The sequence below is a fragment of the Phacochoerus africanus genome, chromosome 2, assembly GCF_016906955.1.
Source record: "Phacochoerus africanus isolate WHEZ1 chromosome 2, ROS_Pafr_v1, whole genome shotgun sequence".
Classification (NCBI taxonomy): Eukaryota; Metazoa; Chordata; class Mammalia; order Artiodactyla; family Suidae; genus Phacochoerus; species Phacochoerus africanus.
The window spans coordinates 42,460,036-42,479,645 of NC_062545.1; the positions used below are offsets into that span (position 1 = coordinate 42,460,036).

The following is a 19,610-nucleotide window of genomic DNA, read 5'->3' on the forward strand; positions in this document are numbered from 1 at the left end:
ACTGTAAAAAGGTCTTGGCTTTCAACTTGCCATGGAAGGAAGGTGGCCATGAAAGTGAATCTGCTATGAAAGATGGGCTCTTTCTTCAGAGATGGTCAAGGGGGAGTGACAGACAAGGAAGGATGAGCGAGTAGAGCAAAAAGTGATGAAAAACGTAGACTACAGTGCTATTCATAGGACGCAATAGAGACAAATGAGCTGAGAAGACACTCCCAGGGAGAAGAACCCAGGTCTAATCAAGGAACATCCTCAACCTCCAGGAAAGGAGGACCTGGCAATATGTTTCCAGCTGGATTTAAGCAGTCCACAAACCAGTGACAGCTATGTACTTCCCATGTTTCCTTCTCTTATTTAACAGGAGGGTAGTTTGCACTTATTGTGCTGCTATCTCTATGTTGAGTATATGGGAGAGAGTAGTCATTTTAGCTCATAGGTTTCTGTACCAAAAGGAACTACATCTAATGAACCCTAATATTTGAAGCTGACTTAGATCTTTAAACTGTAGAATTCAAGGAGCTGATACCATGAATGATTAAAGCTTTTAGAGACCCCGAGATGAAGAAGCAGGAGGCTTTAATAGAATGCCCCAATTATCTCCCCACCCTCTTTTGCAATGTGATTTTGCATCGCCTCCCATCAAATGCACTCCATTTCCCTGTTGAGTTGATCTGGCCAATGAATTGTGACAGAAATGATGGTATGCCATCTTGAACTTAGACCTCATGTCCTCTTAGCAATCTCTCTCTCTCCCTCTCACCTCCCCACTTCATTCTTAGCTACTATAAGAACAACCTTAGGCTAGTCCACTGGAGGGACATGTGGCCTAGTTATCCTTCTCACTGGAGACAGCAGCTGGTTAAGTCCCAAACACTTCAGGGAGGAACTGATATAGCAACTGAGAGCAGATGAATGAGTGAGCTTAGCTAGGATCAGCCAAGCCTGGCCCAGATCAGAAAAATCATCCAGACAACTCACAAACATCATGAACAACAACAAAATGCCCATTGTTTAAATCATTAAGTTTCAGATGGCTGTTGCACAGCAAAAGTTTACTGATACAAATGATGCTCTACCAGGAGGATCACTGGAAAAATATTGGTGATATTTTTGCTATCAATTCTGAAGCATCTCTTAAATCTTTCCAAAAAAAATTAATTTTCTGTCTATTACCCATAGTCAGTTTCTGTTGTTTGCATCCAAACCCCAAATTTATAAACTAATCTTTCACAGATTATAGTCAATGAATATTTTATAAATTTGAAATATATATTTTAAAAATTATGATATTAATGTTATAGATACATTAAAAGAGATAAAAATGTTTAGAAGGACATTTGGGGAGCTGGTATGTCTTCTAAAGAATGATTTATCTGTAATATAATAATTCTATCACTTAGTTTTCCTTCAGTAAAATTCAATTTTCAAAAAAAAATCTTTGACTTTTAATTTTAAAATCATATGCAAACAGCTCTATCTTTCTAAAATTATTTCTATCATTCCATATATATTCTATATATATATAAAGAGATATCTGAGAACCATGTGTGTATATTAGGATTTGTGGTTACTGTGCTTGCAATATGTTAAAGCTAAAAAGTAACTCCAGTTACTTTATGCAAATATCAATCAGTTCAGGTAGAACAAAGATTTCCAAACTTTCCCTTTGACCAAATACACTGATTGATCTATTTAACTAAATCAACATCATGAAACCTGTTAACTCTATGGAATTCAGGATTAATCATATCAGAAATATTCACTGGTGGGAAAATGTTAATTAAATTAAAGGACATAACACCCTCACATTTTCCAATCCTTGAGGAGAAGGATGAAGAAAGAACAACTTAACGTGATGCTTTTTTCACTTCCTGTAGGACTAATATTTTTTAATCCACACATTCTTAAAATAATAAAATGATCCCAAAGAAGACATAGAGCAACACTAATTGTGCAATCAGATTTTTATTGAAGAATTCTCAGTAGAACTATTCTAATTGATTCCATGGAATAAAATCAGAAATTCATAGAAAATCCTTGAAATACTATTCTTGTTTTTTTTTTCTAAAAAAATTTTGTTCAGAATAAATAATCATTTTCTTGGAACATGTAAAAATCATAGAACACTGGATTGCTATTAAATCTAGATTATCTTCTGAGGTTTTTGTTTGTTTGTTTGTTTTGGTTTTTGTTTTTGTTTTTTTACCTACACTTTACATCAAAGTATGTCCCCTACAGGTAGGTCATGCTTCACATTTACAGGCAAAAATAAGGTCATCCTATCAATCTCCAAACTCTATTTTATCTGGATTTACTTACCCAGTAGTTTTGGAACTCTTCTTTTTCCTCAAATTTCTTACAAATATCTCTAGGAGTCCTTCAGATGCCATCTCTGCATATCTGACCTAATAATATTCTCTGTTATTATGTGGCTTGCAATCAATTTCCCTTTCTTTCTGTGCTCACTACTACACTATTACTTAGGCCATGATGCCACTGGCAACATACAAGTACAAGAATAGATGCTACAATGCAGCCAGAGGAGCCAGTAGAGTTGGGGAGACTGAAGGTATCTTCATTGTAGTTGCTAGTTTGGCTTATTTTGCTGTCCTACACCCTCCTGATGATACCATTTCTCCAAGTCATACCCCTGTCTCCATCACTACTGCTGAAACCAATGATACTGATGATATGTTTTCAAAGACTGAAACAGATTTTGATTAAATGTTGTTCTTAGTGTTTACACTTCACTTTTGGTATTTTGCTTACTCTTATTTTAGGGTTCCACCCTAGTGCCCAGTCTGGGAACTGGCTGACCAATTGGATGTAGCACATCGAGAATAACATTTTTATTTGACTTGAATTAAGGCAGTGTGACTCAGATGTCTTCTGTTATGATGGCCTTTCCACGAAACAACACAGTCCTTCATATAAATAATCCCCTGATGGGACCCTCAGCTGTCTAAACACACAGACAAACTGTAATTCAAGAATAAACTATAGCTTGGGTTCAATAGGGTCTTCTCTATTTTCATAACAAAGCAAATGAAGAAAGAACCAAACAATGACAAAAACCCAACTACTGTGACTCACTCACCGTTTTCTTTTAATAGAAGGCAATTTTTGCATGTGTCAATATAGATAGATATCTTATAAAATTTACTCTTCATAACAAAGTCTATCTATCACAAGCTTATCATGTGCCAAACACTACAAAGGGCTTTACAAAGAGCATCCCATTTATCACCTTTTAAAATAAGAAGGTTCAGATTTAGAGAAATATTTAGTAACTTGACTAAAGTTAATCCAGGCCTACTTAATGCCAAAACTCTTGTTCTTTCTTTTTTGTCTTTTTGTCTTGTTGTCTTTTTAGGGCTGCATCCACGACATATGGAGGTTCAAATCAGAGCTGTAGCTGCTGGCCTACACCACAGCCACAGAAATGCAGGATCTGAGCTGCACCTGCAACCTACATCACAGCTCATGGCAATGCCAGATCCTTAACCCACTGAGCAAGGCCAGGGATCAAACCCACATCCCCATGGATATTAGTTGGGTTCGTTAGCCACTGAGCCACAAGGAGAACTCCCAAAACTCTTGTTCTTAATCACTGTGATCTAAAGGAGCAAGGGACATCTCCTAAAAAAACAAAAAGGATTATGAGTGTGAAAACTACTGATCTTCTTTCATTTAATGAGTACTTATTACATTCTTATTTATGCTTTAATTTATGCCAAAAACTTGGAAGGCAATGAATAAAAAAGTGCCTTCACAAAGTTTTCTTTCCCATTCTTCTTGACAGATAATCCAAGACCAATGAATCCAACTTCAGTAGAAGGGAAGTACAAAGGGCAGATCTGTAGAGAAGTATATACTTAAACTTTCCTGAAAGGTACAGAATAAACCAAGGATCAGCATTATCATGTACTTTTTGCATGAGCTTTGTTAGGGGAAAGGTGCAACATGGAAATGCATCTAAGTTACAATTTAGCATAGTCCTGAAGAAATTAAATCCTTTTCCTAGTAAAAGTCTCTAATTTAGGTCAATTAATATACAAAGCCATCTACAGAATGATGAGCTCCCAATGCAATTCCAAAAAGAATCCATTTCTGCAATATCTGTTCTGCCAGTTAACTAATTTAGAATATACTATTTGCAAAAACAAAAATACCATCTTTAAAATAAAACAGGCCTCAGGGAACCTCTGGTTTATAGTTGATACATTTCCCAAATACTAAAATGTCTTAAACTTGCATTTGAAAGGACTAAAAGAGAAAAAGTCAATGCTTTCTCCCCTCCAGAAATATTGGAAATTGCCTTCAATTACTGACAATCTATATAATATCTTAAAGAGTAACTATATATGGTAAATGGAACTTGGAGGAAGGGAGAGGAATTCATTTATGTGATCTGCAAAATAAAGTGAAAAACTTTAACCACATTGACTCAACAAGATTTTCAAAAACAATAACCAAAAGGAGAATTTCCTTGACTTGTTTTGTACTTCAAGAGAACCACTCGCCACATTAGAAATGGGAAGAATTCCTTCCTGTCCCCAAAGACACAGGACCTTTATTTCATCAACAGAAAAGGCTGTTCTGCTATAATATTATATCTACAGTTAGAATGAAGGAAAGAATAGATAATTGAATGAATTTACAGGGAGGAGTAAAGTCTCATGAAACCAAGTGAGATTGGCTAAGTAAGTTACCGTGAGTAATAAATAGAGCAAGCAGTGATGGAGAAAGACTTCATAGGTTAACTCTATATTTTTATGAGCGTGAGTTCTGTCTTCTTTAGAAAGGACTTTAGTTTCATGTATAGAAATGATGTCAAGATTATTTTTCTTTCTACCAGTCCAGTGAGTAGTACGCATTTAGCTTCCATGGTATAATTTGAAGGAAGAATCAAATCTCACCATCATACCCATCCCCTTTCTCCCATGTGTACGAGATTTCACCATTAGCAGTTCAGTCCTTTGGATATGGTAGGATTTTTATTTTGAATGCCTAGCTTGATCTTTTGTGGTTAGCTTGTATAACTGCTTTTGATATATCTGAATTTATCTTCTGTAGAGAACTTTGCATGTGTTTGGATTAGCACTTGAAATGATCAATTTAAGGTAGAGTGCAAACATGATTTTGAAAATTAGTTATGAAAGTTCAGGAAAAGTTCCTAGATTTTGTAGAAAATAAGCTAACTTGCAAGGTCACAGTATCCACCCTTTCTGTTTCAAAGATATGAAACTATTCCACTTCTAATTACATAACCTTTAGGAGATAACCTGGACGTCCCAGTTTGATATCTAAACTAAAGTTTAACAGCCATGATAGACAGGCAATTTCTCACCTGCAAGATAAAAAGTTTTCATGCGGAAGCCTTAATATTGTGAGCATTCACTAAGGACCAGCCACTGTTCTAGGCCTATAAGAGAATATAAGATTAGACATGGTTCCTGCCCTCAAGAGAACTCTTGTCTTCTGGAGATAAGACATAAATTCAAGTAGTTCTAAAGCAGGGCAGACTGTTACAAATGCATCAGAAGAAGCATAAACAAAATATTAGTAATTAATAGTGAAGGTTAGAGACATACATCACCTTAAAATTGGGGAAGTGGAAGGATCTTTCAGAAAAGGTGAATCTGCTGAAAAAGCTACTTTGTGACAAAGCAAGACAGAAATAAATACGGCAATGCCTGCATTTATGAAAAATCTCAGGCTATGAAAAGGGCATGCCTTGAAAATACTATAGGAGACCAACACCGCACAGCGATGGTGTGAACAAATCCCAGTACCATGGAAGAGAATAACTCAGAAAGTTTGTCCTTCTACAAGGGTCAGGGAAGGATCTGCCTTGAAATGGAAATGTCTCACCAGCTAATGAAGGGCAGCGAAGGACATTCCAGATGGCAGAGTATCACATAGTTGAGGAACAGTGCTAAAGGAAGGGTGTAAATTTCACGAGGATGGACAATGATGGGGGTTTCAAAGACAAGGGGTAAACAGGAGTTCATTATTGTCTGCCAAAAACGCTTTGTAGATTAGAAGACAGCTATTGATTTCAACTTTAAATTGTGTTCTTACTGGATTTTATTTTCTAGTCCATTCAGCTCTGCTGTGGATGAGCTTCCCATGTCCCTAAATTCATCTCTAGGTTGAAATTCTGTCTCCATGCGTCTATACTGAGTCTGGCCAGTCATGGCCTCCCAAACTCTGTACATGACACATTTATTGGCACATTTCAATTCTATTCTCTACTTGACAAAGGCACAAGGGCTTCTCTGTTTACAATGGTCATGTGGTTTTACCTTGCACAAATAGGTAATTAGTCTCTCTTTTCCATTATTAGCACGTTTGTACCATTGTTCTAAATAGCAGACTAGAGCATGTCCCCACAGTCCACCACCACAATTATCAGGCCAAGTTATAAGATACTACTTAGGGAGTTCCTGTCGTGGCGCAGTGGTTAACAAATCCGACTAGGAACCATGAGGTTGCGGGTTCGGTCCCTGCCCTTGCTCAGTGGGTTAACAATCCAGCGTTGCTGTGAGCTGTGGTGTAGGTTGCAGATGCAGCTCAGATCCCGCGTTGCTGTGGCTCTGGCGTAGGCCGGTGGCTACAGCTCCGATTCGACCCCTAGCCTGGGAACCTCCATATGCCGCGGGAGCAGCCCAAGAAATAGCAAAAAAAAAAAAATACTACTTAGTCAACATAGAATTCTGACTTGAAACTTGTCTCCTTCCTTTCCACAGTTCCTCAGAATGGGTACTCATTGTTTCTGCCAGGTTTTGTTTTGTAATTTGAAGTGCTTGTGATTTCTTGCTCAAGAAAGCATCTTCCCAGTAAACTGGGCACTTAAAATAACAAAACAAAACCTGTGCTCCAAGAAGTTGCAAAGACCTTCTCTGCCATTACTATTATCTCCCTTCTACATGAGGGTTGGTTTTCCCCAGGAGGCACCAGGTTACCATTTCTGTCCTCTGATCCACCAGATAGTAACACCTCTCCTTGGAGAGCAAGAAGAGCAAGCAGTACCTATGATTAGGCAATAAGTAGTTTCCATATCTGGCATTCTAAGAACAATGCAACTAGTTGCTATTTATCTTGGCCTTTACCATAAAGCTCTTTCAACTGTACATGGTTCTAGTTTGTGGCTGCTTTCCAAGATCACTTTCTTGCTAGTCAATTTATTCATTTAACAAATCAATCACAAAGAAACAAATAACAGATATAAAGAAAATAGGTATAACACCATTTAAGGAAGGGAAACCTGTGATAAATTAACACATACATTATATAATATAATATTGCATCATGTTAGGTAGTAAGTACAGCAATGGAAAAATAAACAGGATGAACAGGCAGAGTAATGGGAAGTTTTATTTAAATAGAGAAGCCAGGGGAGGCGTCGCTAATGTGATGAAATGTGGGCAGAAAGGTGAATGAATTGAACAGGATGGATATTCAGGGAAAGAACACTACAGGCACAGAGAACTCCATGTGCAAGAGCCATGAGGTGGAGCATGTGTATTCAAAACCAGCAAAGATCCAATGGAATTGGACCACGATGAGCAAATGGAAGGCCATGAAACCAGAGATTAGCCAGAGCCAGATCCTGAAGGGCTTGTAGGCTCTGAGAACAAATTTGCATTTATGCTTAGAGTGAAGAGAGGGCAATACCTACCTCTCATTCCCCATCATCTGAGGGAAATACAGGAATCAAGCTAACTACAAAATTCTGGCCTGAGTCTACAAGTACAATTTTACTTGTAGGAAAAGCAGGTAGGGCCTGAGGTGGGGAAGGAAATCAAGAATCAGTGAGCGCCTTTACCACATTAGAGGGTGATTACTGGCTCTTTCTACACTTGAGTCTTTAGTGTTTTCCTCCCCAATTTGCACATATAATTAATTTCCCATTATTTTGGTCAAGGGAGGCAAGTAACGAGAAGATCAATGGAAACCTATTTGCATTACATGCAGAGCTGATTTCAGACACCTTTTTGAAGTAGGCAAAATTTATGAAGTTTCTCAGCCTTTGAGTTCATCTCTTCTGCACTCCATGCCCAATGTCCTTCTCCCTATTACCCCAGATTTCCTCTGAACACATTTCATATCCTTGTTCTGTGTGTGTTGCTCTCTGTTTCTATCTGTCCCCACTCATCACCACCATGTGACTATGGAAAAGGTCAGGTATCAGTTTACACCTGAAGATGTATTGAACCCTATGTAATATATCCCTGCAATACTTGCCCTTTATCCCTTGTCTCTATGTGATGAGTATTCTTATTCTCTATTTAATTCTTTCCTTAATGGAATGTCTATTTAATTCTCCTCTTAAGAAGCATTGATTTGTTTAGACATCCACAGATTTCACCTACATGTGAGACATGATTAAAGGTAAGTATGACCCAACACAATGTATACCAGAGGTGCTTCTTAAATGTCCTCCGATTGTCCAAGAAAGAATGCAACATCCAGGAAAAGGTTTAAAAATAAAGCAATCTATTAGGGAAAGAACAGTTATCTCTCAGCTACTACTGTTATGAGTGCAACATGCAAATAACAAATACTGTGTGAGGTGTCTGGATGAAGGTCAGTTGTCTAAACTGATCATCACCACAAGTATCTGGAACAGACCAGTAAAGCCAGGAGCTACCAGGAATCCAGGAACATGACTCCAGGGAGAAGTATATATGGAAAGAATGCAGAAATATCAGAAAGAATTTCTAAAAGGAGAAGCCACCAACACCACAGTGTGGTTAGTTTATCAGAGCTTCATGTTCCTATATGTGGACATAGCAACCTAAATGCCTCAGGACCAAGGGAAGATCAATACCCATTGCTACATCATCCTTACCTCAAGCTAAATTCCTCTGAAAGTGTAAATAAGTTCTTTGAATTCTAGTTTTATGGCTGATTTTTTTCATCAAATCCGTCATAAATATATAAAAATGAAAGAACTATAGGTAGAATACTATTAATTTTTATCTGTTCCTATTAGTTGATAATTCTTTCAATATTACTATCCTGTTACCTTTTAGGTGAAAGTGAATGGGCCTGGGCTGAGCCACTGGAGGCCTGAAGGAAGCCCGAAGGGGAAGCCCGCAGCTACGGGCTGCCAGCGTTCCTGTCCGGCCACGGCCCCCCTGAAAGTGTGCATCGTGGGCTCAGGCAACTGGGGTTCAGCTATTGCAAAAATAATTGGTGATAATGTAAAAAAACTACAGAAATTTGTATCCTTGGTCAAGATGTGGGTCTTTGAAGAAATGATTAATGGGAGAAAACTGACAGACATCATAAATAATGACCATGAAAATGTAAAATATCTCCCTGGATACAAGCTCCCAGAAAATGTAGTTGCGGTCTCCAGCCTCAGGGAGGCAGTGAAGGACGCAGACCTGCTGGTGTTTGTTATCCCGCACCAGTTCATTCACGAGATCTGCGATGAAATCATTGGGAAAGTGCACAAGGACGCAGTGGGTATCACACTCATCAAGGGCGTAGACGAGGGACCTCAGGGGCTGAGGCTCATTTCCGAGGTCATCCGAGAGAAGATAGGCATTGACATCAGTGTGCTGATGGGAGCCAACACAGCCAATGAGGTGGCTGCTGGAAAGTTCTGTGAGACCACCATCGGCAGCAAGATCCTAGAGAATGGCCTTCTTTTCAAAGAACTTCTGGAGACTCCGAATTTCCGAATTACGGTGGTTGATGATGCAGACACTGTTGAAATTTGTGGTGCCCTGAAGAACATCGTGGCAGTGGGAGCCGGGTTCTGCGATGGCCTCCACTGTGGCAACAACACCAAGGCTGCCGCCATCCGACTGGGGCTCATGGAAATGATCGCCTTCGCCAGGATCTTCTGCACGGGCCAGGTGTCCACGAACACCTTCCTGGAGAGCTGCGGCGTGGCGGACCTGATCACCACCTGCTATGCAGGCCGGAACCGCAAGGTGGCGGAAGCTTTTGCCAGGACCGGAAAGACCCTTGAAGAACTGGAGAAGGAGATGCTGAATGGGCAGAAGCTGCAAGGTCCTCAGACTTCCGCTGAGGTGTACCGCGTCCTCAAACAGAGGGGGCTGCTCAACAAGTTTCCACTGTTCACTGCGGTGTACCAGATCTGCTACGAAGGCAGGCCTGTTGAAGAGATGTTGTCTTGTCTCCAGAGCCATCCAGAGCATATATAAAGTAAATCATGCAGTGTGTCAGGGAAAGGCCTGCCTTTCTGATCAGTCATTTCGATTAAAAGGGAAACCGAATCTGACAACAAGATGGTTGCCTGACCATATTCCATCATAGATACCTATGAATTTTTACCCCTAAATCGTTTTTGAATTAGGAGATGAAGTTCGTTGGCTAAAATGTTACTGGGCAACAACTAGGCACACATTTGTGAACATGTGAGTGTATGTCCCTTTCTCATTCTGTGGATATCTCTATGAACCAAAATTAAAGGCCCATTTTAAAAACTACATTTGAAATGGTCTCTCTGTGGTACCTTACGAGATGGGAACGACTGCAGCTAAATGTTTTAGACCTAATTCATATCTATTTGTGATTTTTTTTCCCAATCTCTTGAGGTTAAAATTTAACCAGCATTAACATGGTAGAATGGAGGAGTGAGTGGGTTCAAAGATCAACATATCCTAGCTTTTAAACACTATCTCAGAGCTCCATAATTAACTATTTCTATCGTGGGTTGATTTTTTTAAACAGTTACATATTTTTAATTAGGTAATTCACTTAAATATATTTCTCTCACTGCAGCATTTTTAGCCTCTTTCCTCTCCATTAGCTACGAGAACGTGCTTTCATAAAGACTCAAAAGTGACAGAAGACAGAAAACTCATCTGGGATTTTCCTGCTGTGACTGACACTTTCTTCTGATTAATGACACGTGTGTTGCTTTTTGTCAGGTAGTACTCTTATGCAAACATTTCCTTTAAGCCTCACAGATCCCCAGAAAGGTGGCTGCTATTATTTCTTCTTTAGGATGCAGTCACAGTGACTGGTTGCCTGGTGGAGAGGGGCAGAGCCAGAGTCAAGCCGAATGCTCCTCCCTCCACCAAGGTGCAGGACCTGCTCAGTTATCATTGGGCTAGTTTGACCTCTGGCTAATTGGCTGTAGTAAATGCCATTAGCAGTCTTTCCTGAGGCCATAGATAGGCTTCCTGCATCTGAGGTTCATGTGGAGCCACTGAAATTGCGGACCTCACTCTATCAGCTTTACTTGGAGTCTCTTAGAAATGCAGGTTTCCAGGTCCCACCCAGAGGTCTTCTATCTGCTTTGACATGCCTTCCATGTGTTTTCAATGATCACTACAATTTGAAAACCACTACTTTAGAAAATTTATATTGGCATTTCTTAAATCATGTTCCATAGGAAACAGGAGTCCTGGGTCCCAGTTGTGGTTCCATTGTTCCCTGGCAAAGTCTAGTGAGTTCGGGGAAAGCTACATCTGTATACCCCTCCTGAAGAGGTAGAATATATGTTAGTTTGTGGAACCTATCTACTTAAGGCAGCAAGTCCCAGACATGTTAGATTATGAAGATTTTGGGGAGGGGGGGGCAAAAAACTTGCCAAAGTTTCCAAGGAATATTGTTCCAGGCGGAGGTGACCCTAGGACAGCTTAACTCAACCCTCTGCAAGAAATGAGGATGAATGACTGCCTGTGGGAATGTTAGTTCTGAAGGTTTACAGTTCACGTTTGCCAAGGACATTTGATGAAGATTTAAGATGACATTGTAAGGTACAAGCAAGTAGATGTCAGCCTCACTGAAATGCACATCGCATGGACTAAAGGTTTTTAATTCTAGAATTAGAATGGGAATTACTTTATCTTCTTAAATGAGATTGAGTTCAGGACAGTATTACAGCTACCTTACATAGCATTTCATAAGTATTACGGGAACATATGAATGTCACTTATATATTCATGGATTTTCAGTTACTTGGATATTTTGACCTTTTTATTTTCCAGCTTGGAACTTTTTTCCTTCTATATTGGAAATGATTGTAGAACAGATTTTGTGGGAATTTTAAAAACTCCAAAACACAGAAGTATGTGAAAGCACACAAAATGCTACAAATTTCACTGACTTTAGTGCCACTAAGTCAATCAGTTTTTAATATCTCATACATAGGTCACAACGTGTTACTTTTTAAGACACACAAGGGCTGTAAGCTAATTGTGGTGTCTATCAAATAGAATAATCATATGTGATGAATTAGGATTTTGTCTTTTGTATATTCTCAACTGCATTCAGCTTCCCACTCTGGGTTTTGTACTTGAGCATTTTTTCTTTATAAATGCCCTCTTACCACTCTGAAGTCTTCTAACTATACCTCTTGAACATACTTATAATATTCTACACCTGTGGAGAGAAGTAAATTTTATTTATGTTGTACTTTGCTACCTGTGGACATGTTGTTCCTTGAGTTATCTATGTTTATAACGACCTGTATTCTGTCATATATTTTAATTCACCTTTCTTACTGATCATGGTAATAGGGAAGAGAGAGACATCTAGAAGAGAAGCTTAATTTATACTGTTTCAGCCAATCTGTGAATGTAAAACCTACACTTTTGCCTTGCTATAACCCAACCTGCTATCATGTAGAACAAATATCTGTCTTGAAATCCATCCTAGCAGGTAGAATTGAGCTAAACTCCTTCTGATTTTTCTTTTAACTCTTAGCTATAGCATGCTCCCCACCATGGGCATCGAACCAAGGAGTAGTGAGGTGCCACTCTACAAAGGAATCTTCAGTTTTTCCACTAGTTCTAACCTAAGAGCCTTTTACCTATACATGTACTATATTTTTTTATAGACTGTAAGTGGATATGATTTAAAAGTTTGATTTAATAAACACTCAATCCCCCAGACCTGTGCTACTGATCCTATTTTTTAATCATAATATTTAATAGGTGTATTTGTTTAGGTAAACTTTTTTCCTCCCTGAATTGTGTTGCATTGACAACAATAAAAAGACTTTTTTTAATTTTTTGTCTTTTTAGGGCCACATCCGTGGCATATGGAGGTTCCCAGGCTAGGAATCTAACTGGAGCTGCTGCCTACAGCCTACACCAGAGCCAAAACAACACCAGATCCAAGCCATGTCTGCTACCTACACCACAGCTCACACCACAGCTCACAGCAATGCCAGATCCTTAACCCACTAAGAGAGGCCAGGGATCGAACCCACAACCTCATGGTTCCTAGTCGGATTCGTTTCCGCTTCACCACAATGGGAACTCCAAGAGTTTTTTTTGTTTGTTTTTTTTTTAAGGTCAATGGGCCTTTCACCCATTTCTTAATTTTCATGGACCCTTGGACTCTAGTAAGTGGATTAGTAAATGGAGATTTTTTGTCTCTTTTTCTAAAAGGAATATATGTGTGCAGAGATTAAAATGTGTTCTAACAGAAAATCAGTCCCACTAATGACATCTTATTTAGTATTGGAGGAATAGAAGAATAAACAAAGAAATCCCCAATGAAGTATTTACATCTTCTAGAAAACCAGCAGAAAATAATTTTAAAGTTGCCAAGATTAACTTCTCACTTTCGACCCTGAAAAAACCTGATTGGTTATGTCACCAAACCTGAGTAGAAAATATATCCACACTACTTCATTACAGCAGCCAATATGGCTGTCAGGGCCAGGTTGAGGTACAAAGTCAACACTGAATAAATAATATTAAGACTATGACAACTACTAACCATAATCTATTCCTACCCAACTGTCAGAGCTAAAATGACTTCACTAGAGGATAATCTTACGACCTTGGAAGTAACTGCATTTTTGTACAGTTTCTGGAATAGGTATGTTCTAAAATCCCTAAAAATTCTGACTAGAGAATGGCATTATAGGAATGCACTATATGTACACACACGTATATGTACACGCATACGCACACTAAATATATATATTCTATAAATTTCATAACCATGTAGAAATATATATGGTCTATATGTAATGTATGTATATATAATATGTGTGAATATATTCATCATTTTATCTCATTTTAAAAACATGTTTCTTTTGATCTAGGACAAAATAAGGTTATAAACCTGATCCCGTTGCAGTTCTGCCCTTGTATATCAGACAACTTAGGAAATTAATTCTCACTCACATCTAGCGTTCTTAGCCCATGTTTTTTTGTTTATTTTGTTTTGTTTGGGGGGTTTTTTTTTGGTGTTTTTTTTTTGTTGGTTTGTTTTTTGTCTTTTGTCCTTTTAGGGCCACACCTGTGGCATATGGAGGTTCCCAGGCTATGGGTCTAATGGGAGCTACAACTGCTGGCCTATACCAGAGCCACAGCAATGACATAGCTGAGCCATGTCTGTGACCTACACCACAGGTCACAGCAACGCCGGATCCTTAAACTACTGAGCGAGGTCTGGGATTGAACCTGAAACCTCATGGTTCCTAATCAGATTTGCTTCTGCTGTGCCACAATGGGAACTCCTTAAACCATGTTTTTAATCAAATTTTCTCTCCCTCTCTCAAATTTCCTCATTCTCATTATTTAGGTCTTGGTTTATTAATATAATTCTAATGACTGTTTTGCTAATGTGCTTTCATTTTTTAAATTTGTTTAATTACTCAATGAATTTATTACATTTATAGTTGTACAATGATCATCACAATCCAGTTTTATAGGATTTCCATCCCACACCCCCAGCACATCCCCCCACCCCCCAAACTTTTTCCTTCAGAAACCATAAGTTTTTCAAAGTCTGTAAGTCACTATCTGTTCTGCAAATAAGTTCTTTGTGTCCTTTTTTCAGATTCCACATGTCAGTGAAAGCATTTCATGTTGGTTTCTCATTGTCTGACTTCACTTGGCATGATAATTGCTCCGTCCATTCATGTTGCTAACAATGCCGGTATTTCATTCCTTTTAATGGCTGAGTAATATTTCATTGTGTAAATGTACCACTTCTGCTTGATCCACTCCTCTGTCAATGGACATTTAGATTGTTTCCATGTCTTGGCTATTTCAAATAGTGCTTCAGTGAACATTGGAGTACATGTGTTTTTGAGTCATGGTTTTCCCTGGATAGATGCCCAGGAGTGGAATTATGGGTTAAATGGTAGTTCTATGTTTAGTTTTCTGAGGAATCTCCATACTGTTTTCCACAGTGGTTGCACCAATTTACATTCCCACCAACAGTGTAACAGGGTTCCTTTTTCTCCACACCCTCTCCAGCACTCATTGTTTGTAGGCTTTTGGATGATGGCCATTCTGGCTGGTGTAAGGTGGTACCTCAGAGTGGTTTTGATTGGCATTTCTCGAATAATGAGTGATGCTGAACATCTTTTCATGTGTTTTTTGGCCATCTTATGTCTTCTTTGGAGAATTGTCTGTATAGATCTCCTGTCCATTTTTTGATGGGGTTGATTGGTTTTTTTGGTATTGAGCAGTAGGAGGTGTTTATAAATTTTGGAGATGAATCCCTTGTCAGTCGATTCATTGGCAAATATTTTCTCCCCTTCTGTGGGTTGTCTTTTTGTTTTGTTTAGGGTTTACTTTGCTGGGGAGGAACTTTTAAGTTTGATTAGGTCCCATTTGTTTATTTTTGGTTTTACCGTCATTACTCTAAGAGGTGGATCTGAGAAGATGTTGCTGTCGTTTATGTTGGAGAGTGTTTGGCCTGTGTTTTCCACTAAGAGGTTTGTGGTATTTGGTCTTCTATCTAGGTCTTTGATCCATTTTGAGTTTATTTTTGTGTATGGCATTAGGGAGTGTTATAATTGCATTCTTTTCCATGTGGCTGTCCAGTTTTCCCAGCACCACTTACTGAATAGGCTGTCTTTTCTCCATTGTATATATTCTTGCCTCCTTTGTCATAGATGAGTTGGCTGTAGGTGCATGGGTTTAATTATGGGCTTTCTCTCCTGTTCCACTGATCTATATTACTGTCTTTGTGCCAGTATCATACAGTTTTGATGATTTTAATTCTGGGCTTTCTATCCTGTTCCACTCGTCTATATTTCTATTTTTAAAAACTTCATATATTTTGTGTTTGTAAGTGTAACATATACATAGAGATAGGTAATATGAAATATATTAGACAAGTATACATCTATGTATATATGATAAAAATTGAAGAATACCTATTATTGACTTATACTTTATACTGAAAGTACTCTTTTTTAAGTGGAATCTGAGAGTGGATTTTGATATGGAAAGAAGGGATTTGGCATACAGGAAACCCAAAAGAGCCAGCACTCAGATGGAGGTAGCAAGTGCTGAAAGCACACTGTCAGGTTAGTCACCCATCAACTTTGTCCAGGGAAGAACTCTGGTTCTGAACAGGGTAGAGAGGAAGCTAAAGGAGAGTAGGTCCTTACTCATGAGGCAATCATCAAATGGGAGCTGAAAATTAAATTTCCTTAGTTGCTCTGTAGTCAATTCCAATCAAGAGCCACTGAACACAGAAGAGAAGCCTTTTATGGGCTCTAGAACTTCTTTGCCTCTTGATGCTCCAACACTGGAAAGGATAATGGATCAGCCTCTCTGGTTAAAAGAAAAGCAGTCCCACTGAGTTTTATTCCACAGTGGGCTAGATTTAGATGGAAAAGTCCTCATAGAATTATATTTTCCACTCTTTATTATCTCAAAAGAATTCTCCTGCCAATAGATAGACTATATTTCATATGTGTTTAATAGAGATCAACTCAGTTACCATCACTCAACTCGGATCACATTTAAAATATCTTGGTAAGCCACTGCAATTAATGATTGATCTCAACCAATTTCCTGGATCCTTTTATAGCTGTCCAAGTCCTGATGACATTCAGGATCTTTAAGACCTTGAGCTGAGGAAAATCTTACAGTAAGGCAAAGCCACTATGGGAAGAGCTCAGCCGTCCCATCAGAGCAGAGCAAGGCAAACTTAGAGTAGTCTAGGCCATCAGAGCAGAGTAGAGCAAACATAAAGTAGTCTAGGCATGTTGCCACACTCCCAAACTCTCATTTCAAGGAGGGGTTGGAGGGCACAAAGAACCATGTCCAGTCAATGAAAGAGTTGTCCAATCAAGTAGGAGGCAGAATAAGATTAAGAAGATCTATTCATGTCTCTTTAAGGGATAGTATAGACAGTATCCAGGCCCAGAGAGAAAAGCCTGGCAGGAGCTTAGAAATAAGTTTCTGTCCCAGCCAATTCCATGATCCAGAATTCGGTCCCAGGAGAAAATCAGAGTGAGAACCAGAAGCCAAGAGCCCGTTAACAAAAGATTTGTACAGCAGACTGGCCACACTTAAAATGGAACAAAAGGTAAACAGAGGTGAAGATGCTGGTCTCTGCTTGGCCAGACACTGAATCATTGTCACATACAAGTCACTGAGTGCAAAGTGAGACTATTTACAGATCATTCCCCCTGGTGGGAAAGAAACCCTCAGTGCATTGCCAGTCAGGCTTCTTCTGGTTCAGGAACCAGGCAGGGCTGCACAGAATCACAGTTCCTGTCAGCATTGGATATTGTACCTTCCCTGTCCCCCACACAGAGGCATCTGCCCAGGGGGAGTGTAAGACAGCCCCATAGAGAGCCCAGCCAGGGTCCTGGGGAGCCCCGCAGTGGGGAGAAGAACACATAAAGAAGATGGATCAGTTCAGGAGCTCAGTCTTAGAAAAGAGAATGACCTTCCCAGTATAATCACATTGAATTTCAGACTATATTGATGCTACAAAGGATAATTTTATCATAATTTTTATGAATAAATCAGGAAACTTTATTTTCTTCTAGAAATTTTTCCATCTAAATATTTTATATAAGCTCTTTTTTCTTGAAAATATTCAACATTTTTATAGTGCATCAGCTTGATGTATTTTATAATACATGCTGTTTGAGTTAATGAAAATCCTGAGATGAAACTTATTACTTAAATTATTTTAAAGTACATTATACAGCTTATAGTAGACTGCCATTTTCCTCCCAGGATAAGCCACTTCCCCTCTGGTTTTGCATAATAAATACTTGCAATTCACAAATTTTGGCATTATAAATCACTGTATCCCCTTGAAACACAACTAGAGAATTGTCCTTCTTGACTAAAATGTATTGAGTTGCTATTTTGCGGGCTATTATAATCTAGGATACAAATTAAACCCCAAAATTAACTGTATATAAAATCTATGTCAAAGGAGTTTAGAAACTTACCACCTGAAAGTTTTAAACAGTAGCAAAACACAAGAAAGGGGAATATTTAACATGAAAACCATTATAGGGAATACCTTTTCATAATTAACTAATGACCACAGACTATCCAACACTTGTAAATACAGCATGACATATAATTAGAAGTAATGAGATTTCTTCTTTTAAAAAACTGCACTCTGTGAGCTTTTTCTTTTAGCACAACCACAGTCTGAGGAAGGATCAAAATCATCTGATCTATCTCATGTATATACTCTATGGGAAGAAAATATAGTTCCCTCTAGTTTCCTTATGAAATTATGAAGGGGAAAGTTATGAACTGCCTATTCTCCCAGGGAAGGCTTCACCCTTGTGCAGTCACACAGGTCACCACCTTGAGAAGGGCACTGCACTTGATGTAACTCTGCTATCACCATCTTGAAACCCTTAAATTTTGAACAAGAGGTCCTGCAATTTTATTTGGCATGGATGCCCATAAATTATGGAGCCAATTCTGCATACAAAGAGGCAAATTACAAATCAAGAAACATCCCAATTGCTACATGATTTAACATGTATCTAGTGCATAGTATACAAACAGGAAATGTTCATTGAATGAATTAAATCAAATGCATTTCCTAATTTCCAAGGTAGGTTTTAATACAGTTGAATTTCTTTAAATTGATTTATAGTGAAAAAAAAATCAGAGGAGCGAAATTTCCCCACTGTAATCTTTTCCTATATCAACTTATCCATGTGTGGATATATATATATATATTGGCCGTGCCCCCAGCAAGCAGAAGTTCCTGGGGCTAGGGACTGAACCCAAGCCACCAGCAGTGACAATACCAGATCCTTAAATTCTAGGGCACCAGGGAACTCCCTATCCATATTAACAGTATTATTCTCTTCTCTTAGTAATAGATATGCAAAATTTATTCATCTGTACTAGGTGTGGCAAGAGCACAGCAGAACCCTGAGACATCCAGGCAGGCCACCAGGACTTCTTTTACATGAGGAACCATTTCTGTGAAGACTTCTTTAAGGAAACACAAATGGTAACTTTGTCGTTGGGTAATTAGTTCTCTGAGGCCCTTGAGCTCCCAAACTCTTGACTCCAGAAAAGCAATGAGTCATTCTATTTCAGAGAGCACTAGGAAAGTGATTTGATTTTGGCAAGAAGGAGTGCTACGTAAGTAAATGTCATTAATTTGCACTTTGGGATTCCTGCCCAACCCACTCCATTTTATATGTTACAGTACAGCATCTACTCCAGTGGTAGGCCTAGGTGGCCATATTTTTATCATAGGACCCAGTTCCTATGGTTACAGATGACTGTGTAATACCTGGGCACTAGATTTAAGGGCAGCTCCTTCCTTGAGACTTTGAACTAAGACCTATCGAGCTAGAGTCAGAGAATGGGAGCTCACCCTAAAAGGTCATGCAGAAGTGGGGCCAGAGTGACCAT

General features: G+C 38.8%; 1 protein-coding gene across 1 annotated transcript in view; it reads left to right on the forward strand.

The window, feature by feature from the left end:
* LOC125120629 (glycerol-3-phosphate dehydrogenase 1-like protein) overlaps positions 1 to 10,184 on the forward strand; it is a 63,282-nt gene extending 53,098 nt beyond the window's left edge. Inside the window, exon 3 of the mRNA XM_047769133.1 lies at positions 9,039 to 10,184. Within this exon, the coding sequence (XP_047625089.1) occupies positions 9,039 to 10,184 (1,146 nt within the window). The remainder of the gene's footprint in view (positions 1 to 9,038) is intronic.
* The last annotated feature ends 9,426 nt before the right edge of the window (positions 10,185 to 19,610 follow it).